Below are 26820 nucleotides of genomic sequence, written 5' to 3' on the forward strand. Positions count from 1 at the left end.
GGGCTAGATCTTCCCTGTTAATTGCGCAGGAGCCTGGCCCTCACAAAGAGAGAGGAGGCGCGCTGCTCTTCAAGCCACTCCCCCCCCCACTCCAAGCGCGTCGCACGAATAGGCACTTCCGCCACTCGCTTCCCCGCACATGGCGGAGGCCGCCCAATGGCAACCGGAAGGGGGGCTTCGTCACGGGAGCGCGGAACTCTACGGGTTTTTTTTTTTTTGGCGGCTGTTTGATTCCTCCCAAGATGGCGGCGGCTTTTCCTCAGTCGCTCGGCTCTCGCCGCAGCCGCTCTGGCTGGGACGGGACGGCGGGAAGGAGAGCGGCGGCGGCGGCCGCTCCGGCCTTGGTGGCGTTGGCGGCCGCCGTCGCCGCCGTCGCCTCGGCTTCGCAGGACCCCGGCGCCGCGGGTCGGCCAGTGAGGGAGCTGAGCGGGTCCAACTGGAGCCTCCTGCTGCAGGGCCAGTGGATGGTCCAATTGTGAGTCGCGGCGGCGTCGCTTGCGGCGCTCGGGGGGCTCTCGGACTACAGCTCCCGTCGGCCCCTGCGCGAGCGCGGCCCTCCGGAGCTGCTGGGAGTTGTAGTCCAAAGCTTCCAGGAAGGGCGGGGCGGGGACACCACCAAGCAGGCTGGTTTCAGAATTCCTCAGGATGGAGGAAGCTGGACCCTGGTGGGTGGCAGTCGGTGGGTTTGGAGGCTCCCTCCCTCTGGCTCCTTTGGCCTTCAACGGGCACATTTTTTCAAAAAAACATTGATTAAATTTATACCTGGTGAAATGGGAGGGACCGCAGCAGGTCATCTAGTCCGGCCCGCTCCCCTCTGCCCTGCAGGGCTCTTAAGATGCCGGCCCTCATGCGATTCAAAACCATACTAGACCCTTCTTCTGGAGTTGATTCAGACTCTCTGATTGTCTTCTGCAATACAGTTAAGGTCATTTCCTTTTAGGTGGCGTGGGGGTGTGTGTGCGGGAGGCACAAAGGTTCATAGTTTTCTTGATTTGATGCTGGGGATTAAAACAAGAAAACTATGGAGTCTGTCCCAACAAGTCAGCCTCGATAGCTCAGTGGGTTGGAGCGTGGTGCTAATAACGGCAAGGTTGCAGGTTCTGATCCCTGTATGGGATGGCTACATATTCTTGCATTGCAGAGGGTTGGGCTAGATCGGACATGTCCAACTCCCAAGAGACTGCGATCTACTCCCAGTACTGTATAAAAAAACTGGCAGTGATCTACCCATTGTCACTGGAGGGAGGAGGAGTGTGTGTGGGGTCGGTGGGTGGATGGAAGGGGGGGATTTTGAGCTTTTTTTGGGGGGGGAAGCCAACTATAGTCAGCAGCAAACTGAAACAGATTGTCCTATTGACGCTAGGTAGGGGCAGAGCTTTTAATCCCACGGTTGATTAGGACGCCACAATCGACCAAGATCACCTGTTGATTGCAGTCAACCGGTTGGACATCGCTGGGCTAGGTGATTCCTTTTCATCCCTTCCAGCTCTACAGTTCTAGGGTTCTAAGAGGTGTCCAACTTAGAATCATAGAATTGTAGAGTTGGAAGGGGGTCCTTTCCACTGTCAAACAGCATTTACTGTCAGAAAATTATTCCTGATGTTGAATCGGAATCTCCGTTCTTGTAAATCCATGGGTTCAGGCCCTAGCTTCCAGAGCAGGAGAAAGCAAACTTGCTGCATCCTCTATGTGACAGCCCTTTAGATACTAGAAGATGGCTATCCTATCTCACCTCAGACTCTTCTTTTCCAGGGTAAACACAGGTAACTCCCTCAAATGTTCCTCACATCCTGCCCTTCCAGGATTTTTTATGGTGCATTGTTGGTCTTGTTCTGTTTGCTAGTCACTGATTATCAGGCAACATCACTCTCACCTGGTGGGATGGTTTGCGTTTCTTACCTATGCTCCCATCTCAGGGCTGGCCCACTCAGGAGGCCAGGTGAGGTGATGGCCTCAGGACAGTAGCATCCACAGGGACAGCAATTCCCAATTTCAATCTCACCATCCCGCCTGTGTTCCTGATGTAAATCTTCACTCACTCCTTCTTCCCTGTTGGGGAGGGTGCTCTTTTGTGGGGGATCGATTGCCACAGGTGCTCAATGTATTAGGCCGGTCCTGCCTATGAATCTTCATGACATTTAGAGATGTGTATGCCCATGGCTTTTTTAAATTTTAGGGATGTCAAATCCCACCCATAGCTTCTTAAAGGTAAAGGTAAAGGGACTCTGGGGTTGCGGCGCTCATCTTGCTTTGTTGGCCAAGGGAGCCGGTGTACAGCTTCCGAGTCATGTGGCCAGCATGACTAAGCCACTTTTGGCGAAACAGAGCAGCGCACGGAAACACCGTTTACCTTCCCACTGGAGCGGTACCTATTTATCTACTTGCACTTTGACGTGCTTTCGAACTGCTAGGTTGGCAGGAACTGGGACCAAGCAACGGGAGCTCACCCCGTCACGGGGATTCGAACTGCCGACCTTCTGAGCAGCAAGTCCTAAGCTCCGTGGTTTAGACCACAGCGCCACCCGTGACTCCCATAGCTTCTTAGCTACCTAATAATGCGGCAGAGGGTGGCGCTTGGGAGGGAATTGTCATCGCGCCACTCCTTGGTGTGTGGAGTGCCTCAGGGTGCGATTCTCTCCCCGATGCTTTTTAACATCTTTATGCGCCCCCTCGCCCAGCTTGTCCAGAGTTTTGGGCTGGGTTGCCATCAGTATGCCGATGACACCCAACTCTATCTGTTGATGGATGGCCATCCTGACTCGGCCCCAGACACACTGACCAGATGTCTGGAAGCTGTGGCTGGATGGTTACGTGGGAGCCGGTTGAAGTTAAATCTTTCGAAGACAGAGGTCCTCTGGCTGAGACGGGGCGATATGGGATTGAGGGGGCAACTCCCATCTCTTGCGGGGGTGCAATTAGTGCCAGCATCGCCCGTTAAGAGTTTGGGTGTAATCTTCGATACCTCCCTCTCTATGGAGGCGCAGATTACAGCTATAACAAAGGCGGCATTTTTTCATCTCCGCCAAGCTAAGCAGTTGGCTCCTTACCTCTCTCGCCCTGACCTAGCCACTGTGATCCACGCGACAGTCACCTCCAGTAACTCGCTCTACGTGGGGCTGCCCTTGAGACTGACCCAGAAACTCCAGCGGGTGCAGAATGCCGCGGCGAGGCTCCTTATGGGGTCTTCGCTGCGAGATCATATTCACCCGGTACTATACCAGCTGCACTGGCTCCCGGTGGAGTACAGGATCAGGTTTAAGGTGCTGGTTTTAACCTTTAAAGCCCTATACGGCCTAGGACCCTCGTACCTACGGGACTGCCTCTCCTGGTATGTCCCACAGAGAAATTTACGGTCTGCAAATAAAAACATCCTGAAGATCCCAGGCCACAGAGAGGTTAGGCTGGCCTCAACTAGAGCCAGGGCTTTTTCGGCCGCGGCTCCAATCTGGTGGAACGCTCTGTCACAAGAGACTAGGGCCCTGCGGGACCTGACATCTTTCCGCAGGGCCTGCAAGACAGAGCTGTTCCACCAGGCCTTTGGTCAGGGCGCAGCCTGACCCCCTCCTCTGGCAATCTGCACAGAATTTTGCTTAATGGTTGCCATCAATTTGATTTTAATTTGATTTTAATTAATTTTATAATGAATGTTTTTAGAATGTTGGATTATTTTGATTGTTGTTAGCCGCCCTGAGCCCAGCTTTGGCTGGGGAGGGCGGGATATAAATAAAATTTATTATTATTATTATTATTATTATTATTATTATTATTATTCTCCTCTTGCCTTGGTAGGCTGGTTGGAGGCGTATTGAAAAAGGACACACCTTTTTAGGAATTTACAGAAGAGCCCCATTGGGTCGGGCCAATGGTCCAACTAATCTAGCATCCCTGTTTCCCACTGTGACATCCAGTTGCTTATGGGAAACCCCTGGACATGAAAGAAACAGCACTCACCCCCCCCCCCCAATATGCTCCCCAGTCATGAGTAGTCAAAGGCATATTCTGCCTCTGCTACTGTGAGTAGAAACCATTGATCTCCACATTCTCTCTCTTTTTCTTTGCATTTAGGGTGTAACTGTATGTAGAGCTTCTGTAGTCATTCTGCCAACTTTGTAAAGTAAATAACTATATCTCTGTATTGCAGATTAGAAGTTAGACGGAGGAAGAAAGGCGGATCTGCAAATGACCACTTACTTTCTGAATTTATGGCAGATTGTTGCTTTAAGAGATCTGTGCTATAACTGGTCATTGCGTACATCTGACTGGGACAGAGAAGGCTGTCTTAGTTTAGGCCATGCAGGCATAGATAACTTTTTAAAAATAAAAATAAAAAGAGAGCAATAGACAGCTTAAAAATGTTTCAGCTGAACCATTTTCATACACATTTTCTAGAGGATGTTTGTTAACATGGCAGCTGGTAACTCGAGCACAGCTTCCTTTTGCACATTTTGGGCCTTCATAGGATGGAATCTAATTTGTATGGAAACTGCTGAAGTGTTGTAAAACCACTTGTCAGAAACTGGAAGACTGACAATCTGCTTACAGCTCCAGTTGATTTTTTTGATTTTTTTTAAAAAAAAGATAATTTGAATTCAGTGGTACATCCGGTTAAGTACTTAATTCGTTCCGGAGGTCCGTTCTTAACCTGAAACTGTTCTTAACCTGAAGCACCACTTTAGCTAATGGGGCCTCCTGCTGCCGCCCTGCCGCTGGAGCACAATTTCTGTTCTCATCCTGAAGCAAAGTTCTTAACCTGAAGCACTATTTCTGGGTTAGCGGAGTCTGTAACCTGAAGCATATGTAACCTGAAGCGTATTTAACCTGAGGTACCACTGTAATAGCAATTCAAGAGAGGGATCCACTACAATTTAAAGGCAAAAAATATTGTGTGAGAAGCCGCTTGTTCAAGAACTTAGCTGTTTTCTAGCAAAGAAATGACAACCACACCTGAAGAAATGCGTTTTATGAGTATAAAGAGGATATGGCCCCTTTGTGGTGTTCCTGCTTGGATCAGGATCTATGAACTGAATCTAGTTAGACTGCCCAGAGTTATATTTTTGCATAACAATTTTTAAGGCACTGAAAGTGGCTGTAGTTTGGAATCCAAAGTTTGCTGCAGTTGTCCTCTAAATTTGTCTTTATTCCTAGATGGACAGTTCCTAGAAAGTGTGTGCAACACAAACGCTGGTATTAAACAGCAGTAAATCCTTTGGTAAACTTGAACTCATGTTAGTTTACTTTGTGCACAAAGAGGATATTGACAGGCATGTTCTTTAATTATTTGTTTTATTATATTATAACAGAATAGTTGGCCTTAAGGGGACATTAACATTGGCCTCTGTCCAGCAGCATATTATCCTGACACTTTCTGCATGGGTAGGGAGCTTCAGATGTTAGCAATTTTGGTGGGATATACACTGAAGAAGAGGAATTTGGAGGTGGGAACTGTCTAATTCAATGAATGTAAAGGAAGAATTGCAAAATGGTGATGTATTGGTGCAGCAGGGGGATAGCTTTGCTCATTAAAAATTTTCAGGGCGACATTAATATCCTTAAGCTGAAAGGTTAAAATTGGGAGCCCACTATTTATTCTCAAATTCTTTTTCATTTAAAGGAATCTTTGGCACTTTGGCCAAAAGGTTTCTCAAAGATCAGTAACAAAGACATTCTCAGCATTCAGGGTTACAGTCTAAAAGACATGAATTTGCTGGTTCAGTTTGCCTCCCACAATGCTACTCCTACCAAATCCCTGTTGCTGCTGTTGATACACAATGGTAACTATGGTTGAAGGTCAATCCAGGCGAGACTGGAGCAATTCATAAGCATGTGTTCTCACTCACACACTTTCTCAATAATTTGCTTCAAAGTAGAAACCCTCCTTGCTAGAGCTCACAGAATGTACGTCTGCAGCAAAGCACGTTGCAGGTGTGTATGTGGATGCCACTGATCTGTATTCTGGCAATGTGTAGCTGAGAGCATGCATGCTCTCTCATACATTTATTTCCCAGGTCTTGTTTCACCTTACCCCACCAGCAGCCCATCATGTATTATCCAACTGCACATTATTGAGCATATGAGGATTTGGTTGTGCTCACGTCACCCAGCAACCCACTTGGCCCCAGATATGTGTTATATAAACATCAAACATTGAAAAACAAAATATCCTATACAAGCAACAAACAAACCAATAAATCAATGGAAACTACTACTACTACTAGTACTTCTACTAACAGTGTCTGAAATAAGTGTTGACATTTTGGGTCTGGAAGAGAGCCCAGGCGCTGGGTCATCATGGTGTCTAGAACTAGAAATAGTTGTCTTGGATGCCAATACAATGACCTAGAAATAAATTTCCCATCCTTTATTTCCTGGAAATTGCAAGAACTGCATGGGGAGTGTTTGCAGAGGAAGAAGGCAGAGAAAGTTATGTTTCTGTTTGTTTAGTTTAGCTTGCGTAGTTTGCTTACCATATACCTTTCTTCTGTCAAGACAAAGTGGCTTACATTAAAAGATAAAAATACACCAAAACAAGAATTTTAACTATCGTTCTGTTATGTACACTAGATTCAGCCGCAATGGAAACAATTAGAATACAGCAACTTAGCTTAAAAAATCCAATAGATAGCTTTTGATATGTGAGAGGCAGCTGCTAATAGTCTGAAGATCGGCAAATAGGGCTCCAAGTGTATATTCATCAAGAGGGAGATTTGCAGTCTTGCTGCCACCAATGAGATGGCCCTGTTCTTGTGCCTGCCTGCCGGATCTCGTTTTTCAGGCTGGGGAATCTCTGGATGTTGCTAGACTCAATTCCCATCAGCCTCAGCCTGGCCAATGGTCAGTGATGATGGGAGATCTGGTCCAGCAACAGCTGGAGGGTCACACATTGCCCCCCTTTGTGCCAGTCTTATATGAATGGACACCACAGCTGAGCTTAAAAGGCCAGCCAGATTCATAAGGGAATATTTCTGAGGTGGCCTGCTCTAAAGCCATTAAAGGCAAACACCAGGGCTTTGAAACAGGCCAGGAAACAAATGGGAAATCCATGCAGGTGATACAAGACTGGAGTTGCTTGCTTTCTTCTAGTGCCAGGAAGCATTTTGTGCCAGGTGGAAGTTTTAGGATGACTTTTAAAGGCAGCAAACATGACAATAGCCTAGGCTGGAGTAATGTGGGAGAAATATACAGACAGCCCCAAATTTACGCGGGGGTTATGTTCCAAAGCACTGTGCATTTAAGTGAGATCGCGTATATTTGAAACACCCCACTCCACCTTGTTTTGTGGCATTTTTGTGATGTTTTCGGGTCACTTCCGGGTTTGGTGTGATGTAGCACACACATTTGGGACGCGGGTGGCGCTGTGGGTAAAAGCCTCAGCGCCTAGGCTTGCCGCTCGAAAGGTCGGCGGTTTGAATCCCCGCGGTGGGGTGCGCTCCTGCTGCTCGGTCCCAGCGCCTGCCAACCTAGCAGTTCGAAAGCACCCCCGGGTGCAAGTAGATAAATAGGGACCGCTTACTGGCGGGAAGGTAAACGACGTTTCCGTGTGCTGCGCTGGCTCGCCAGATGCAGCTTTGTCACGCTGGCCACGTGACCCGGAAGTGTCTGCGGACAGCGCTGGCCCTCGGCCTCTTGAGTGAGATGGGCGCACAACCCTAGAGTCTGTCAAGACTGGCCCGTACGGGCAGGGGTACCTTTACCTTTTTAGCACACACATTGGACGTACCTAAATTGTTCTCTGCCTGTGACTGATATTCCTCAGGGAATTTCACATTGGTGATACATTGCAGACTTTCCAGATATGGAAATGTGTGCGATCACTAAATCATGTTGTCACTTTCCTTAGCTATGCCCCTTGGTGTCCCGCTTGTCAGGAGATGGAATCAGCATGGGAGGCTTTTGCAGAAAACAGCAAAGACCATGAACTCAGTGTGGGCAAGGTGGATGTCACTCAAGAACCAGGTAAGCCAAAATTCTCTTTTTAGTGGGGATCTTTAATACAAATATATTTACATGCTTGTTTTCAACGGAGTATTCCTTATGCATGGTTAATTTATGGAACTGAACATCCAGCATTTCCAGTCAAAGACGTTACTTCTTCAGTAGGTGTGGCGAACCTGTGGCTGCAGACATGGGTTCCCATCTGGCCTGGGAGGGTGTTTTCCCCAAACCACAGCTGGGGTTTTTTTGGTCATACATGGGGCAGATAGAATGAATGAATGAAACTTTATTTGTGTCAGCCATCGGCCATAGCAACAAAAGAACATTGCAATATACACAGAACAAAATAAAAAGTTGATTGTATAAATCACAGTTTAGGGTCCTGAATCAGCCGTCAAATAGTGGACCTTATTCTGATTGCGCCAGCTAAAAACCTTGCAACCTTTGCTGTCGTCTGTTCCTCTTGATCTGCCAGGAGAAAGGACACTGTGGCAGTGGTTGGGCGACCCGGAATGGACAATAAGAGAGGGGTGATAATCTCATTCCTCAGGTCTTTGTAAAGAGTGCACTCCAGGAGGGCATGTGCCACTGATTCGGTACTGCCATCTCCGCGGGGACATAAGCATTTTTTGTGTGGCATCTGTTGGAATCGTCCCTCAAGTACAGCCGAGAGCAATACATTCAGTCATGCGAGGGTAAAACCGTGTCTATATTTGCCAACCTAGCAGTTCGAAAGCACGTCAAGTGCAAGTGGATAAATAGGTACCGCTCCGGCGGGAAGGTAAACGGCGTTTCCGTGCGCTGCTCTGGTTCGCCAGAAGCGGCTTAGTCATGCTGGTCACATGATCCGGAAGCTGTACGCCGGCTCCCTCGGCCAATAAAGCGAGATGAGCGCCGTAACCCCAGAGTCGGTCATGACTGGACCTAATGGTCAGGGGTCCCTTTACCTTTACAGATAGGGTGCCAGAGAGTCAAATTGGGAGGATGGAAAATGGCCACACCATGGGCTAAATTTCCTTATTGTGGCCCAGTTGTTCTGACGCTCAATATCATTTAGGCGTTGACAAATTAGACTGGGGCAGATAGAGATGCAACTGCAGATATACAATCATGAGCCTTAAAGTGTACTCCTGAATGTGCAGTGGCAATTGATGTATGGAGAACTTTCGCAGTCTTAAATTCACCAGCGATGAATTGATAGGCTGCAACTTCAAGACTTTCTTGACTTGGCTTTTCTTTTGCATCCATATTGCAAAGGACAAACTGGTCATCTGGCCTCAAAGCAGTGTCATGATTGACAGGTGGGCAGGCCCCCATCCAACTGTCCAAAGTGGCATGCTGCGGTTGGGGGAAGCAGCCAGGTCCCCAACTCTGCATGCATTATTAACTAGACATATTTTAAGTCTGTACCAGAACATTGCTGCTATTGTGGGAATATGATAACTTAACTACAAGTTAACTTGAGCTTTTGGCTGGATGAGCTGGAACACGGTGTTCTTTGATATATTCAATTTGCCCCAGATGGCAAGAGGTCTGGGAACCCTTTATGTAAATTTTCTACCCTTGACCTGAGTTGTGCTACTGCTCATCTGCTCACTTAAAGTTAGCAGTGCTTTTATGCATGCTAACTAAAGGATGTTCAGGGTTTTGCTGGAGGACATCTTAACAGTTACCCATTAAAATGATTAAAATGAGGAAATAATTGAATCTGAAGAGTAGGAGTTGTCACCTAATTATAAGTGAGGCTTTGAGGCTTGGGCAAAAATATCAGTATGAATTTCAAGAGAAGCTAAAAGAGTTTTGATTAGCAAAAGTTCTTGCTGGGTGTGCGTGTCTTTTGCCTTAACCATACTTGCTACTGCAGGTAGCTCACAAAAACACATACTGATAACATCTTTGCATTTAATTCAGTGATTGGTTATTCATGCTCCAACTTCACTTGTTGCTCCTCCCTGGGTGATGGTGATTAACATTTTCAGCCATTCCACCACTGCATGTCACTAATGGCTATTAGTTTTTTGTTCGGTTTGTTTATGAGATTTGTTGTTCCTTTTGTTGTAGAGATAAAGCCAGATGTGCAGTAGCTGCAGCTGTAGTTCCACCCCTCCTTTGGAAGGCAATTGCTGTCACTCAGTTTAATAGCAATCTGTGTGGCCAGCTTTAAGTCAGCCCATACAAATCTATCATATGCTGATTGACTCTAACCAGATTTTTAAAAATTTAAATCAGATTTTTTTGATTTAGATTGAATTTTTAAAATAAAATGCTTTTGGAGGAAAAATCTTTCTCAAGACAGTTTTCTATTTAAGTTGCATTATAGTCCAAAGGCTATTCATCAGGGTTGCGGCGCTCATCTCGCTTTACAGGCCGAGGGAGCCGGCGTACAGCTTCCGGGTGATGTGGCCAGCATGACTAAACCGCTTCTGGCGAACCAGAGCAGTGCACGGAAACGGCGTTTACCTTCCCGCCAGAGTGGTACCTATTTATCTACTTGCACTTTGACGTGCTTTCGAACTGCTAGGTTGGCAGGAGCAGGGACCGAGCAACGGGAGCTCACCCCGTTGCGGGGATTCGAACTGCCGACCTTCTGATCGGCAAGTCCTAGGCTCTGTGGTTTAACCCACAGCGCCAGCCGCGTCCCCGTGTTACAGTATTGATGTACTAAACAGTAGTTATGCTCAATCATCCGCAGGCTGGAAACCAAAATGGACAACTATTTTGGGGGACCAGTTTCACACACAGCGTAAAGTGACGGTATTAATTTGGTTTGTTATACGACTGTGTTTAGGAAAGCAAAATAATGTCCTGGGGGGAAACTACTGAAAATACTTTTTTACTTCCTTAGGCGTAAGCGGTCGCTTCTTTGTTACGACACTCCCCACTATTTACCAGTAAGTATCTCATTTCATTTCTCTGAAAATGGCAACTGTTTGCTATTGGAAGACAGTATCTGTCTGTGCCAGTTTTGGGGGTTTGGGATATTGTGAGGATAAGCAGAACAACAGAGGACATTGAAAAACGTGGGCCAACTGTTGGTGTTCTGGAGAATGTAGCAACTATTTCCTGGTATGCCCCGTGGAGGACCTTAAGGTCCATAAATAACAACACTTTGGAAGTCCTGAGCCCCAAGGAGGTTAGATTGGCCTCAACCAGGGCCAGGGCCTTTTCAGCTCTGCCCCGGCCTGGTGGAACGCCCTACCGCGGGAGATCAGGGCCCTGCGGGATTTGACACCTTTCCACAGGGCCTGCAAGATGGAGCTGTTCCGCCTGGCCTCTGGGCTGGACTCAGTCTAAACCCCCCTCTCATTTTTTATTTTATTTTTTTGGATGGAACCACTTATATGGGATTTTGTATATAAATTTTCCCTTGGCTCTTTTTGCTGACCCATGTAGGACCAGCATGGATAGTTGGCCCCGGTGAATATTTGACGTTTTCTCCCCTTACGGCTTTGATCTATAGGCTACCACTAAAACGAGGCTGCATTGTAAGCTGCATTTTAAACTGTATTCTAACTTATATTTTAATCAACTCTTTTATTTTTAATGTTTTTACTGTATTTATATTCAGTGTTAGCTGCCCTGAGCCCGGTCTTGGCCGGGGAGGGTGAGGTATATATAAATTATTATTATTATTATTATTATTATTATTATCATTATCATTTCCTCAGTGGAACTATAGCTGAGGCTCTGGGTGTGTTGGAATTAAAGGTTTTTCAGGTTCAAAGGTGCACTGTTCTCTCCACAGTTCCTGGTGCAGATAAAACAGGCATCTCTTTAAATAAAGTAGCTAAGATGAGGCAACACTGAATTCACTGTGCTACAGTAAGGGACCACAAATGATTCTCCCTGCAGCAACTTCTATTAACACTGCAGATGAAGCGACACAATAGTTCCTCCTCCTCCTTCTTCAAAAAATGATTTTTATTAAAGATTTTCATGAACTACAAAAGAACATGCAATCTCTCTCTCTCTTTTTATCAGATTATAAAGTCTTTTGGTTACTTTCAATGTAAGACAATATGATATCCAGAGGTAGGAGGAGAGAGTGGGTGATAAACTTGCACACGATTTTTTTTCTTTTTGTTTTCCCAACTTGCTATATGTGTGAGGTTTTTATGTCAGCATCATTTAGGTAGGTTTTCTTCTGTACGTTTGTTGGTTTACATGGGCAGTGAGAGGGGGTCCCAAGGTGTGGTTGTTGGCCTTTGATTGACTGCAGCAAGATTCGTTTCCATGTGTGGAAGGGGGGTAACAATAGCTCCTTCTGTGTATTTTGGTTTTAGGTGCGGCACCATAATTATACTATTACCTGTTTTTGTTTTCAGCGCAAAGGATGGAGTGTTTCGAAGATACCGTGGCTTGAGGACGCTGGAGGATTTAGAAACCTATATCCTGGAGAGAAAGTGGGAAGCTGTAGAACCTGTGGCTGGATGGAAGTCCCCCTCATCTATTACGTAATTGCGTTACAGCACCTTGTCTTGTTGAAATTGCATCTTTATATATTTTTGCAGGGGTGGGGGGAGTTGAAAACTAGCTTTAATTATTCTAGCTCAGGGGTCAGCAAACTTTTTCAGCAGGGGGCCGGTCCACTGTCCCTCAGACCTTGTTGGGGGGCTGGGCTATATATATTTTTGGAGGGGGAATGAACAAATTCCTATGCCCCATAAAAGTTATGATGCTGGAAGATGAGCCCCTCAGGTTCATCTTCTTTTCTTGGGAGAAAAGCAATGGCAAACCTAGACAGCATCTTAAAAAGCAGAGACATCACCTTGCCAACAAAGGTCCGTATAGTTAAAGCCATGGTTTTCCCAGTAGTGATGTATGGAAGTGAAAGCTGGACCATAAAGAAGGCTGATCACCGAAGAATTGATGCTTTTGAATTATGGTGCTGGAGGAGACTCTTGAGAGTCCCATGGACTGCAAGAAGATCAAACCTTTTTCTTGGCAGGGATACTGGAGTGGCTTGCTGGTTCCTGCTCCAGGTGGCTCACGTTTGGTCAAAACTCTCCACTATGACCTGTCCATCTTGGGTGCCCTGCTCGGCATAGTTCATAGCTTCTCTGAGTTATTTAAGCCCCTTCGCCACGGCAAGGCAGTGATCCATGAAGGGGACCTAGCTCTTATAATGGTCACAACACATAATTTCTGTCGTTATCCCCTACTACACTGTTAAATTATGGTGTAGATGGTCAAAGATTAGTGCAGCTCAAGAAGGATGTGAAATTATTCAATATATGACATAGAACATGCAATACTTAATTTGTCATGCTTTATCCATTGACATTGGTATAAACCAGATGGTTGTTCTTTTTTAGGATGCATGGAATGGCAGGACTCTTCCATTTATCTGCATGGATCAGGGTGAGTAAATGTTCCCCAATTAATTCTATATCATAAGTAGCTTGCACAATGCATTGTCGATGGCATTGTCATGAAACTAATGGTATAACCCCATACTTAATGCTAATGAAATGTGAGGTTAGCTCTGTATCCCGTGGAGAAGCCTTTGTACTTTTCAGAACTCAGTTCATACGCTGTTGGCTAATTTACTTTATTTCCACTTTATAGTAAATTTCAAAACGGTGGTGGGTTAACATATCAGAACGTCTGTACTCTAGTAATTGAACACCAGCTGTTGGAATGGGAAATTTATGAGGCTGTCACAAGCAAACCCTTGGAAAGGACTCTTATTTACCATATTGCATGCTTAAATTCTAGTCACCAGAATATGGTGCCAGAGGCTTTTTTTAAAAAAGCAAGGAGTACAATTTCCACTCTGATAATTACAGTGTGCAGTGACATTAACTAGTTTGTAGCTGGCTTTAATTTTTTACCAAACTGCATTTATTTATTTTCATAATTTATATCATGACCTTCAGTGTAAGTTTATGTTCCCAGGGAGGCTAACAGTGCTGTAAGAAACAATCATGGGGAGACCTGGCCAGTCCTGACATTGTTAGGTTTTAGGTGGAAATTAAAGGCATGCCTGTTTTTCCAGGCTCTTGGTAGATAATGTAGACAAGAATTTACTGCAGAGACTGTTGTTTATCTTTTGCTGTTTTAGCTGTTAGTTGAGTTGCTTGCTATATATATATATATATATTATTGCTGTATTGCATTTTATCATGTTGCACTCTGAGAAAGGAATACTGGGGTCTTGATGTTGTTGTTAATGACAATGCTGCAAAAAAATAGAAAATAAACCATGCAAATTAACACAGCAGCTGTCCATCCAGATAGAGTAGCTTAGGTTTTATTATTTACCATACTTTTCCGTGTATGACTAGGTTGTTTTTTTACTAAAAAAATGTTTAGAAAGGGGGGTTGTCTTATACATGTGGGCAATCTCCCCCCCATTTTCTTAATTTTTAGTCCCCCAAAATAGGGGGTGTCTTATATATGGGGGCATGTTATACACAGAAAAATACAGTGGTACCCCGCAAGACGAATGCCTCGCAAGACGGAAAACCCGCAAGACGAAAGGGTTTTCTGTTTCGGAGGCGCTTCGCAAGACGAATTTCCCTATGGGCTTGCTTCGCAAGACGAAAGCCCATAGGGAAATCTTCGGGGACCTGTTTTAAATTGCTGGCGGTCGGGAGCAAAGACTTTCGCCCACAGCCGGCCTTCAGAAGAGGTCCTGGACCTCTTCTGAAGGCCGGCGGGGGGCAAAAGTCTTTGGTCCCCCCCGCCTGCCTTCCTGGGACAGCGGAGACTTCTCCGCTGCCCCGGGCGATCTTAAAATGCTGGCGGGCGGGAGCGAAGCGTTCGCTGCCGACCCCCAGCATTTTAAAATCTCCCCGGGACAGCAGAGAAGTCCCGCCCCGCTCCAGATGGCCGCGCAAAGCTGCCTGCAGTCGCGGGACTGCAGGCAGATCTGCGCCACCATCCCGAGCGGGGCGCAAAGCTGCCTGCAGTCGCGGGACTGCAGGCAGATCTGCGCCACCATCCCGAGCGGGGTGCTAAGTCCCGCCCCGCTCGGGATGGCGGCGCAGAGCTGTCTGCCGTCCCGGGATCAGCGCAGCTCTGCGCGGCCATCGGGAGCCGGGGGCGAAGCCCGCCCCGCTCCAGATGGCCGCGCAAAGCTGCCTGCAGTCGCCGGACTGCAGGCAGATCTGCGCCACCATCCCGAGCGGGGCGCTAAGTCCCGCCCCGCTCGGGATGGTGGCGCAGAGCTGTCTGCCGTCCCGGGATCAGCGCAGCTCTGCGCGGCCATCGGGAGCCGGGGGCGAAGCCCGCCCCGCTCCAGATGGCCGCGCAAAGCTGCCTGCAGTCGCCGGACTGCAGGCAGAGCTGTCTGCCGTCCCGGGATCAGCGCAGCTCTGCGCGGCCATCGGGAGCCGGGGGCGAAGCCCGCCCCGCTCCAGATGGCCGCGCAAAGCTGCCTGCAGTCGCCGGACTGCAGGCAGATCTGCGCCACCATCCCGAGCGGGGTGCTAAGTCCCGCCCCGCTCGGGATGGCGGCGCAGAGCTGTCTGCCGTCCCGGGATCAGCGCAGCTCTGCGCGGCCATCGGGAGCCGGGGGCGAAGCCCGCCCCGCTCCAGATGGCCGCGCAAAGCTGCCTGCAGTCGCCGGACTGCAGGCAGATCTGCGCCACCATCCCGAGCGGGGTGCTAAGTCCCGCCCCGCTCGGGATGGCGGCGCAGAGCTGTCTGCCGTCCCGGGATCAGCGCAGCTCTGCGCGGCCATCGGGAGCCGGGGGCGAAGCCCGCCCCGCTCCAGATGGCCGCGCAAAGCTGCCTGCAGTCGCCGGACTGCAGGCAGATCTGCGCCACCATCCCGAGCGGGGCGCTAAGTCCCGCCCCGCTCGGGATGGCGGCGCAGAGCTGTCTGCCGTCCCGGGATCAGCGCAGCTCTGCGTGGCCATCGGGAGCCGGTGCCCGCCCCGCTCCAGATGGCCGCGCAAAGCTGCCTGCAGTCCTGGGACTGCAGGCACATCTGCGCCGCCATCCCAATGCTGGGGGTCGGCAGCGAAGCCCTTGTTCCCCCCCAGCCCCCCCCAGCCTTCAGAAGAGGTCGGGGGAGAGACTGTCCCCGGACCTGGTCTGAAGGCGGTTTCCCTTGGAACGCATTAATTGATTTTCAATGCATTCCTATGGGAAACCGTGCATCGCAAGACGAAAAACTCGCAAGAAGAAAAAACTTGCGGAACGAATTAATTTCGTCTTGCGAGGCACCACTGTACGGTAAGTTTAAAAATGTGGGTATAGCCAGTTATGTCAATCCATGAGTGGGAAAAAAATGCCTTTCCTCTCCTGTCCTCTCCTTCCAGCCCTGCCCTTGTAACCCCTCCACAGATTTGGGAGAATAAAGGGAAGTCTTGTTACACAAGTAGGTTTCAGCACAGGTTGTCTGCTAATGTGAACCGTCCTTAAAGCCTGGGCAGCAGAGATGTGTTAAAGTCTGTATGATAACAATAGTAAAATTTATATCTGAGCAGCATGGACTTGGACTGCATGGTTTTGCTAGACCTGCTAACTGTACTTCCACACACAATGTGTGTTTTACTGCATGTCATTGTTGTTTAGTTGTTTACTCGTGTCCAACTTCTTCATGACCCCATGAATCAGAGCACAGCACGCCAGGCACTCCTGTCTTCCACTGCCTCCTGGGGTTTAAATTTAGAATTCTTTGTACTATTAAAGTTGTAACGGAAAACATGGTCATAATCCCGCCCCCCCGCCCGCAAGCAGAAATGCTTGTTCAGATGTGATAGCTGTTTTTGTGAAAGAAGTCTTGCCATCCATCCAAAACGTAATATGGGAAATATCAGTAATTATGTATGGTTTCTATTCTTATCTGTGGAATGTAAATCATGTGACATTTTTAGACAGGCCTGAAGGCAAAATTGCATGGCATGAAATTATAATTATAATAAGTGCAGAGCTTGTCTCTGCTTTCTGAGGTGGTGTTCATCCAGAGAAATCTATCAATACATCATTCTGGCCTGCCTACGGTCAGATTAATTTTCTGGCAAATTGTAACTGTGATGGCACTTGCATGCAAATTCAGGGTTTAGATCGGCTTGTTTTCCAGTTGGTGTTGAACAGTTGGACCATAGTACAACAGGTGAGGTGTAAGGAAGCATTTTATCTATAAGCTGCACATTTGTATATTGAGTGAGATGATGAATACTAACACCAGCTGTATTGATACTATTCTGTTTCCTGGTGTCTGTGAGATAGCATTTTTGACCATTTAAACCGCTTTAAGTTAGAGGGAATGTGGAATTCTACAAATGTGTTCTGTAACCACATGAATTGCTACTTCAGATTGTTTCTTAGGATGGAGATGGTCAGCTTGATATTGACTGATATTAATTGTTAATGATGAATTGGGGGGGGGGGGATGAGGTCCTCAGAGATTGCTTAAAAAAATCAAAAAGCCTATCTAGGGAGACAAAAGACTAAAGACCCAGAAGAAAAAAGAATAGATTTGCATATAATCTGAGTCCCAATTTGTATTTCTAAAAGAACTGGTTTTCCGCTCTATCTTCTGATGCAAAGTATATAGGCTTTTCATCACAGAAATGCCAAAATGACATTGCTTTGCAGTCATCCTAGCAAATATTACTTTTCGATGGATGTTCAGACTGTGTGCAACTCATTTGAAACTGCTTCAGACTAGTAAGAATTTGTTTTCTCTTTTGGTTAGTGACTAAGGATTTTTTTGAAAGTAAAGACGATCAATTGATTTGTCTGAATGTCATGTCCGGTACTAAAATCCCACTTTTATTTTAAGCTGTTTGTTTGTCTCCTTTTATAGCAAATCCACAACTACTTAACAGTCACTCTTGGAATTCACGTTTGGGGTTCTTATGCAGTCTTCATATTGGCCACTTTATTGATTGGTCTAATCCTGGGCTTGGTAAGATTTTTTTATATATATTATTAAACAGAATTGTAGGCAGTCTTTACTGTAGATAATATAGCAGTCACATCAGCCTGGAAGTATGTAGTGGGCTTAGCCATTTGTGATTTTTAAGTGTTACGGTTCACCTTCCATCCTACCATTCAAATAAGAATTGTGGAAGATACATGAGGTCTAGAATACTGACACTTTACTAGAGAGGAAGAAGAGATCCTCAGTTCATTAGGGGAGTAAGAGAAAGGCCGATTCCATGCACTTGGTCCTTGTCACAAGAAATGTCAGAAGAACAAGCGCAGATACAGGCTTGAGACAGTTTTGACACACTTTCCCCATGTGCTGTCCCTGAAACAAAATGGGCAAACTCCAGGCTAGAACACCTTAAATTGACATCTAACAACTGAATCCTGTGTTCATTTCCCCCCCAAAAAAGGAGTCAGACTATTTCCCAAATAAGCATGCATAGGATTGCAAATTATTCAGCCTACCATTTTAAAGCAAAGTGTAGCCTTTCAGGAGATAGTTCAAGGCGGGCTTGGGCACCCTCCAGCTTGCAGGCCAAGTTGGGTACAGCGGGGGTCAGTTTGGCCCATGAAGCCATTTCCCCTAAGCCAGGCCCACCTGCCCCACACCTGAAGTCATATGTGACATTGGGTGGGGCAATGGAAGATGTGGCTGCAAAGGAACAGTAAGGAGTGTGCACTCCTCATTGTTCCTTGGCGAGTAGGGCTTGCTGACAGCGCTGAAGAGGGGAAGAGAGAAGAAGAGTTTTGGATTTGATATCCCGCCTTTCACTCCCCTTCAGGAGTCTCAAAGCGGCTAACAATCTCCTTTCCCTTCCTCCCCCACAACAAACACTCTGTGAGGTGAGTGGGGCTGAGAGACTTCAGAGAAGTGTGACTGGCCCAAGGTCACCCAGCAGCTGCATGTGGAGGAGCGGAGACGCGGACCCGGTTACCCAGATTACGTGACTACCGCTCTTAACCACTACACCACACTGGCTCCAAGAGTTGATTGGTGCCCCACTAGGATTGACTGTACTGCCACATTCCTACTTAGAATCTCCCTAGGGCAGTTTGCTCTTGATGCCAGACGGATGCTTGCCTCTAAATGCTACACGAGAGCAAGGGACAAACACACTGAGAGCCATACCCTCTGCATTGCTGTGTCTGCCATCTTATCAGGGATGCGGGTGGTGCTGTGGTCTAGATCACTGAGCCTCTTGGGCTTGTCGATCAGAAGGTCGGCGGTTTGAATCCCCACGATGGGGTGAGCTCCTGTTGCTCTGTCCCAGTTCCTGCCAACCTAGCAGTTCGAAAGCACACCATTGCATTGTAGATAAATAGGTACCACTGCAGTGGGAAGGTAAACGGCGTTTCCATGAGCTCTGGTTTCCGTCACGGTGTCCCGTTGCACCAGAAGCGGTTTAGTCATGTGGCCACATGACCCGGAAAGCTGTCTATGGACAAACGCTGGATCCCTTGGCCTGAAAGCGAGATGAGTGCCGCAACCCCATAGTCGCCTTTGGCTAGACCAGGCTTCCTCAACCTCGGCCCTCCAGATGTTTTGAGACTACAATTCCCATCATCCCTGACCACTGGTCCTGCTAGCTAGGGATCATGGGAGTTGTAGGCCAAAAACATCTGGAGGGCTGAGGTTGAGGAAGCCTGGGCTAGACTTAAACGTCCAGGGGTCCTTTACCTTTTTACTTTACCTTTGCTCGCCATCTTCCATGAGGTTGAGGGCGAAGTTGGAAGGAGGCAGCCTACTCTGCCTGTGGAAACTTTTTCTACAGGAGTAGTCTGCAGGAATTGATTTGTGAGTTGCACATTAGAATAAGTCATTCCACTTACTATGAATCATTTCTCATTATTTCCTGTGGTCCTTGTCATATGTACCTGATTTAATGTTATGTTGCTTCATTCCTGTAAAACCCCCACTTTTCCTCTCTAGAGGATACCATAAAATGCTTTCACAAATGTTAATGTTCTTCTTCTGTTGCAGAAGTAAGGCGCATGAAGACTAAAATTAGTAGAACTTTTGCATTTTTAATATGTGGGGATTTGAGTAAGCTTGGTTTGTATCTAATTTTTGCTGGAGTTGTTAAAACCCAGCAAAAAAGGGAACAATTTAAGGGGAATGCTTTAGATCACCTCCCGTTGCATGCAAAAGGGTGGAGGTCATGTGAGCCTAGGGCGCATCATGGCTCATTCTTGTAACACCGGCAATTTGATGGAAGCTTGTTCAAACAGAGCATGCCAATCTGTATGCAGTTGAAAATGTCATGCTCATAAGGGCAAGCAACAGCACAGTATAATGTGCATAATTGTCAGTTGTGCTCATGGTTTCCCCCAGCAGCTGAATAATATTAAATTAAAGGTAAAGGGACCCTTGACCATTAGGTCCAGTTGTGGCCGACTCTGGGGTTGCGGCACTCATCTCGCTTTATTGGCCGAGGGAGCCGGCGTACAGCATCCGGGTCATGTGGCCAGCATGACTAAGCCACTTCTGGAGAAACCAGAGCAGCGCACTGAAATGCCGTTTACCTTCCCGCCAGAGCAGTACCTATTTATCTGCTTGCACTTTGACGTGCTTTTGAACTGCTAGGTTGGCAGGAGCAGGGACCGAGCAACAGGAGCTCACCCCGTCGCGGGGATTTGAACCGCCAACCTTCTGATCAGCAAGTCCTAGGCTCTGTGGTTTAACTCACAGCGCCACCTGCATCCCTTATAAAATTAAATTACAAGTGTGCTAAAGATGCAGCCATTGCACCTCTGTGGATATGTAGCGCTGAGATACAGGTGAATGGTAAAACTCCAACAACTTCTTAAAGAATAGCATTCAGACATGAAGAAACCTGGTTATGGCTGGAGAGCTTGTGGGTTGCCTTTGTAATACTTTTTCCTTTCCTTCAGATACTGGTTTTACTTACAGACTGCATTTTCCCACCTAAGTCCGAACTGGAAGATTCTGGTAAGTATGTAATAAAAAACTAAGCTCAGTGTACAATTTTGCGAGGCAAACTGCATCATTAATGAAAGGTAGATAACCTAAAATGTAATGTTTTCAGCTGTTCATGTAAAGTGATCAGATTTCTGTATACAAGTGTTAAAGGAGTTGACACGGACAGTTTTTGATATGAAGGTTTGAATAGTACTTGAATTGTGGGATACCAGTTCATTATATTAAGCAAGTGACATTGGGCCTGTGAAGAGATGAGTCCTTTTCCAAATTGGTGCAATGTTTTTCAAGTACTGTAAGCAGCATGAGAACAGCTATTGGGCTGGTGACACTGGAAATGTGTAATGGGTCTTCCTAACCAAGTATGAAGAAGTGTGTGCATTTATAAAAATAGAGTGGAGTTGAAGGTAAATAGTTTGCTTGGGCAATTGAGATATTCAGGATCTTTGGCACATTAATATTCTGCATTTAAAAAAGACATTATTGTAATGTCAACTGTGATCCATAAAGAATGATACCAAAGGAATGTTTGCTGAAGACTGCAGCCTCATTTTCAACTGGGGAGAAATATTGGACGGCTGGTAGAAGAGGAACAGGCAAAATCAGGGACTTAAAGCATTTCCACTCGCAAAGGAGGATGAATAACTTGCATTGAGCGTGTGAATGAGTATCTGCGCGTGGGAGAGATATTAGGAGGGTAGTGGTCTGGCCCTTTTAGGTAATGCCAGGTTGCAAGGTGATGCAGTTAACATGTAATCCCATTAGCAAATACATGGCACGGTGTGGTCTGCTTCTTCACAGCAAGCATAAGAAGAATGACAGAATATAGGAGAGTCACCAGAGGGAGGCTGTTGAAGATTTTAAGTTTAACAGCAGCTTTAACATAATGTATATCAGTGTTTTTTCCTCAATTCTTCCTGCCAACAGACTTGGTGGACCGCAGTGATGATAAAACAGAGGAGCAACAGGAGACAGTAGAGCATATAGCCGAAGAACCAGTTGCAGAAAAAGGTTTGTCTGATGGAGAAGATGAGGAAGATGAGTCTCAGGGAAACTCTTCGGAGGACTCTGCAGTTGAAGGATCCGAGACTGAAAATGACTCTGAGCACCATGCAGCTGACAAAGTGGAGCAAAGCTCTCTAAGGCAACGTAAAAACCAGGTGGAGGCTGATGGACTATAGTGCAATTAGCTGTGTATGTACTTTTATCTGGACCAAAGAAGCATTGGGGACCATCCTTGATTGCAGCTGAAGCCAAACACTTGACCTGTAAACTGTTACAGCTAAATCCATGCTTTGTGTCGGAAGGCTGCTTGCTGTCATTGTCTTTAGGGCCAGTAATTTCTGGAAGATACATTTTTAATGTTCAGATTGAAGCCATGACAATCACGTAACTTTGATTTTGTACTAGATGCAGGGGTGGTGTCGATGAGAGGTGTTAACTTTTGGCTAGGATGCCATAGGCAAGGCACACTGTACACAGATACAATTTTTGTGTTTCAGTATTATGTGCTTACAGATTTTAGTTAATCTAAGGCATGCTTTGGTCTTTGTTGGCACAAGCTAGTCAGCCATGTAATTCAAAGCTTTCTGTAAAAACCCTATAGTAGTTCCTCGTTAGATATAAGGCAGCTTCCATTATTATCAGTGAAGAATTAACTTTCATATACATGCAGTACACCAGTATTTTTGAAGTGGTTGAATGCATAGATTGCATACAAGAACACATCGGAGGTGCTTACCATATTTTTCTGTGTATAAGACGAGGATTTTTTATTAAGAAATTATATTAAAAATTTGGGGTTGTCTTATTCATGGATAGTGCAGAGGGGGGATGGGCAATTGGTTGCAGTCACGAGCAGGAGATTGTCAACAGCTATTGGGCAATTGATTTGTGGGCGTGTCAAGGGCTGTTGTCGATTGGCTGCCCCTGCGTCAATTGGGCTGGCGATTGGCGGCTTTTGCGTCGCCTTTGATTTTAATCGGTGTTGAGTTGGGTAAGCATTTTTTGGCAACCCCACCCACCCAAAAAAGCTCAACAACCGTGGGCAACCCCCCCCCCCAAAAAAAGCTCAACAACTCTACAATTTTGACAATCTCCCCCCATTTTCTTAATTTTGAGTCCCCCCAAACGGAACATCTTATACACAGGGGCGTGTTATACATGGAAAAATACGGTACTTGCAGTTGCCTAGTGTACATCTGCAACATGTAAACAGCACAGCTCCCAGTGCAACAAATTTGTGCAAGTTTATAAACCTACAAATTTTATTTTGGATGTGCTGACTTGTCTCGAAAAAGCATTTTAAAACTATGCACTATCTGTTTCTTGTTGTTAGTGTATCGGGCTTCCATGTGGGTTGCCCAAACACTTGTCTGTAAGGTGAACTCGCTTCCTAGTTCTCTGACCATATATGAGGATTTCCAGGTTACTCAATGTGGTTTTGATCATGTTGATACCTAATACACATTCCAGCACAAGGCATAATTAGAAAACATTGCTTAGTTTAAAAGAATGGATGATACCTGAAGTGACTTGCAGATGATCACTTATTCCTGATGACCAAAATACTCATTTGATTTAAAAAGGTTTAGATTGCAGCAACCGCTTAAACATAATGCTGAAAGAAACATCCTTAATGGTTTCAGTTGATTTATTTAACGAACGGCGGTTTGTTTCTAAGTGTTTAAGAATGTTTACTGACTTCATACATCCCATATATTGATCAGTGTAGTATAGCTGTGTAAATATAGCTTCAGTGTAGCCGTGACTGTTGTCACCCTACCTAAATGCTCTCTGCAATGCATTGGAGTGAATTAAGCTTACAGGGTGAAACAAAAGCAATTTAGTGGCAGCATAATTGGATGGCTAGGCTAAGAGAATAAGGAATGCAGAGCAGAGAATGAATGGCAGCTAATTGCTGGATACGATCAGCTGACATGGCAAGAGATCATTCTGTTACACCAAGGGTGGCTAACCTGTGGCTCTCAGGATATTGTTGGACTACAACTCCCATCTTACCTATAGGAGCTGATGGGAGTTGGACTCCAGGCAACATGTGGAGGGCCACAGGTTAACTACCTCTCTAGTAACTAAGTGGTATGTTTAAACTAACAGTAACAAGCACACATAGTGTCACAATGCCCATCCTGTGGCTCTTGCCAATAGAGCACCTTGAATTAAAGTCCTTCATTGCACTAAATCAGGAGCGGGGAACAGGTGGACCTCCTTGTTGTGTTGGTTAGACCAGAACTATTACCTGTAGCCAGCGCAGCCTCAGAGATGATGAGATTTGCAGCCCAGCCCATCTTGAGTTCCAAAGGCCAACCATGTGTGTGTTAAGCTACGGCATCTTCAGAAACCCTGTGCTGTGTCAGTTCAAAACATGCTGAGGTCAAAATTCTAGTTGCATCTTGACAGCATTGCTCAAATCCAAGTTGTCCTGAACATAAGCCAGATCGACTCAAGTGCATAAAACGCATTAAGTTTCAAAACTACTAGGTGCTGGGTAAATTGCTAGAATTGCTTTAATGTGCACATTTAACGTATAGCAAAAATACTGATAATCTGAGATGATGCGACCAGAAAAGCTTAACAGAACCAATTAAAATGATGTGTAATTGAGAAGCCTAAATGTAAACGTCTTGGGAATGTGCAAGTGCACTTTTCATGCAATTAAAGTAGCAAAAGAAATAACATGGTCACGCTTCTTGATTTGATTCTGAAACCATCCTAGCACAATGCCTTAGCCGTGTGGCTTATTTTTCAGGTACATGAGAAAAGGATTAAAGCATTAGAAGTTGACCTCTCCATGTTCCCATGAAAAACAGCTAGACCATAGCTAATTGATTGTTGTTGCGTTGTTACAGGTAGAGTCTGTCATAATTACAATCTCAACTAATAATGTATGTGCAGCATTTTATTATTTAATAGCATTTTCGTGTTTTGGAAGGTCACTTCATGCACATAATTTCTAAATAAGTGTAGTTTACCTAAAAACGCAAAGCAATACTGGCATTTTTTGGTTAGGCACTCTCGGGAGAAAGTACACCAAGCTTGCAATTCTAAGCATGCGTAATCGGAGGTAAACTCTGTTGAATTCAGTGAGACTTAGTTCCAAGTAAACTGGTTTGGAATTAAATGATCATGGTCTCTTAACAAGACAATCATCAATGCTGTACAGTGGTACCTTGGTTCTCAAACTTAATCCATTCCGTAAGTGTGTTCCAAAACTCAAGCGTTCCAAAACCAAGGCATTCTTTCCCATAGAAAGTAATGCAAAATGGATTAATCTGTTCCAGACTTTTAAAAGCAACCCCTAAAACAGCAATTTAACATGAATTTTGCTATCTAACGAGACCATTGATCCATAAAATGAAAGCAATAATCAATTTAAAAGGTAAAGGGACCCCTGACCATTAGGTCCAGTCATGACTGACCCTGGGGTTGCGCACTCATCTTGCTCTATAGGCCGAGGGAGCCGGCGTTTGTCCGCAGACAGCCTCCGGGTCATTTGGTCAGCATGACTAAGCCGCTTCTGGCGAACCAGAGCAGCACACGGAAACGCCGTTTACCTTCCTGCCAGAGCGGTACCTATTTATCTACTTGCACTTTGACATGTTTTCGAACTGCTAGGTTGGCAGGAGCAGGGACCGAACAATGGGAGCTCACCCCGTCACGGGGATTCAAACCGCCAACCTTCTGATCGGCAAGCCCTAGGCTCTGTGGTTTAACCCACAGCGCCACCTGCGTCCCTAATAATCAATGTACTGTACTATAGAATAAAAAAAGACAGCATTATAGATGATATAAATTAAAATTAAGTTTTTTTCTTACCTGTACTGATGATAGTCATTGTTTGGATGGGGGGCTTTTATCCATTTCCATAGTCAAACAGTCAATCAGTAGCTGAACTGGGTTCCACACAGTCACACAAAAAAATTAATCGAAAAAGCCTCAAAAACAAAAACACAAAATAAATAGCAAAAACAAAAGTGCCAGACTTAATCCGTTCTGGAAGTCCGTTTGACTTCTGAAATGTCCGAAAAGGCACAGCTTCTGATTGGTGCCGGTGCCCCGGAAACAATAGCCGACAGCCGCATTGGATGTTTGGCTTCCGAAAAACATCCCAAAACCGGAACACTTCGGGGGTTTTGGCGTTTGGGAACCAAGGCGTTTGAGAACCAAGGTACCACTTTATATTTGTCACTTTCATACTTAGGATTCATCCTCATGTTGCAGTATTAGATATGGAATTGGCACTTTAGAACTCTGTTGATCAGGTTTTCCAACTCTGCTGGTTTATCCTAGAAAGTTTGCTGTAGGGATGCAGATATGGGGTAGGGGGTTTTATGGAGAATTGCTTAAGTTAGTTTAGGACACATATATCCCAAAGGATGCTATTGAAGTACCCTTTTTCAACATGTGCAAGAATGAAGTGTTGAAACTGATGGTCACATAAACTACTATGTATAAATAAATGCACTATGGTCCAAAGGGTTGCATCAGGGTTTTAACTTGCATGGATGCCAAGTTTTCAGTAAATAGAGGGATTAATTGGTATCGGGCCAAGCAAATGAATCTCAAGTTTAAAGCAAATCATTCTGAAGAAAGGCAATATTATTTTTGTGCTTCTGATTGTTTAGTCGAAACGGTTAGTTTAGTTTGACATGATTTTTATGCAAAAATATATATACTAAAAATGTTACTGTTTATTTCCTTACTCGCTATATAAAAAATATTTATTACATGTCCTGTGTCCATGTAATTTAATGGTGTTAAAAACATCACATCATTTCTATATATTAATATTCCATCCTTCAAGTTCCCAGTTGATGCTGACCAAAATGTATTGTGATGTAGTTCTATTGATGAGAATGTTTTGATTTTTTTAACCACAATGTTGTTTTCCCTAGTAACTCTAAAACAATCTGCTCTACTTACAAAGCCTCAATTGCACACCTGAAGTGACTTTGTTTTCTTGTGCCCTGAAGATGCCACGTGGAAAACCTAGGACCAATATGTCTACACTGCAGACTTTGCTGTGTACCTTTAAATTGGTG

At 45.6% G+C, this 26820-nt stretch overlaps 1 protein-coding gene across 2 annotated transcripts; it reads left to right on the forward strand.

Annotated features, from left to right (window-relative positions):
* Positions 1-206: 206 nt before the first annotated feature.
* Positions 207-26507, forward strand: TMX4 (thioredoxin related transmembrane protein 4). Of its 2 annotated transcripts, XR_013392385.1 has the most exons (9): positions 207-475; positions 7838-7953; positions 10778-10823; positions 12258-12386; positions 13248-13293; positions 17696-17797; positions 20713-20770; positions 21686-23727; positions 23831-26507. XR_013392385.1 is itself a non-coding variant. In XM_028722208.2 (8 exons), exons 1-8 carry the CDS (start codon positions 243-245, stop codon positions 21937-21939), a joined length of 984 nt encoding a protein of 327 aa, XP_028578041.2. In that variant the 5' UTR covers positions 207-242; the 3' UTR covers positions 21940-26507. The 2 variants fall into 2 exon arrangements, 1 of the variants encoding a protein (XP_028578041.2); XM_028722208.2 differs by having other exon boundaries at positions 21686-26507.
* Positions 26508-26820: the final 313 nt, after the last annotated feature.

The sequence above is a fragment of the Podarcis muralis genome, chromosome 3 (assembly GCF_964188315.1).
Source record: "Podarcis muralis chromosome 3, rPodMur119.hap1.1, whole genome shotgun sequence".
Taxonomy (NCBI): Eukaryota; Metazoa; Chordata; class Lepidosauria; order Squamata; family Lacertidae; genus Podarcis; species Podarcis muralis.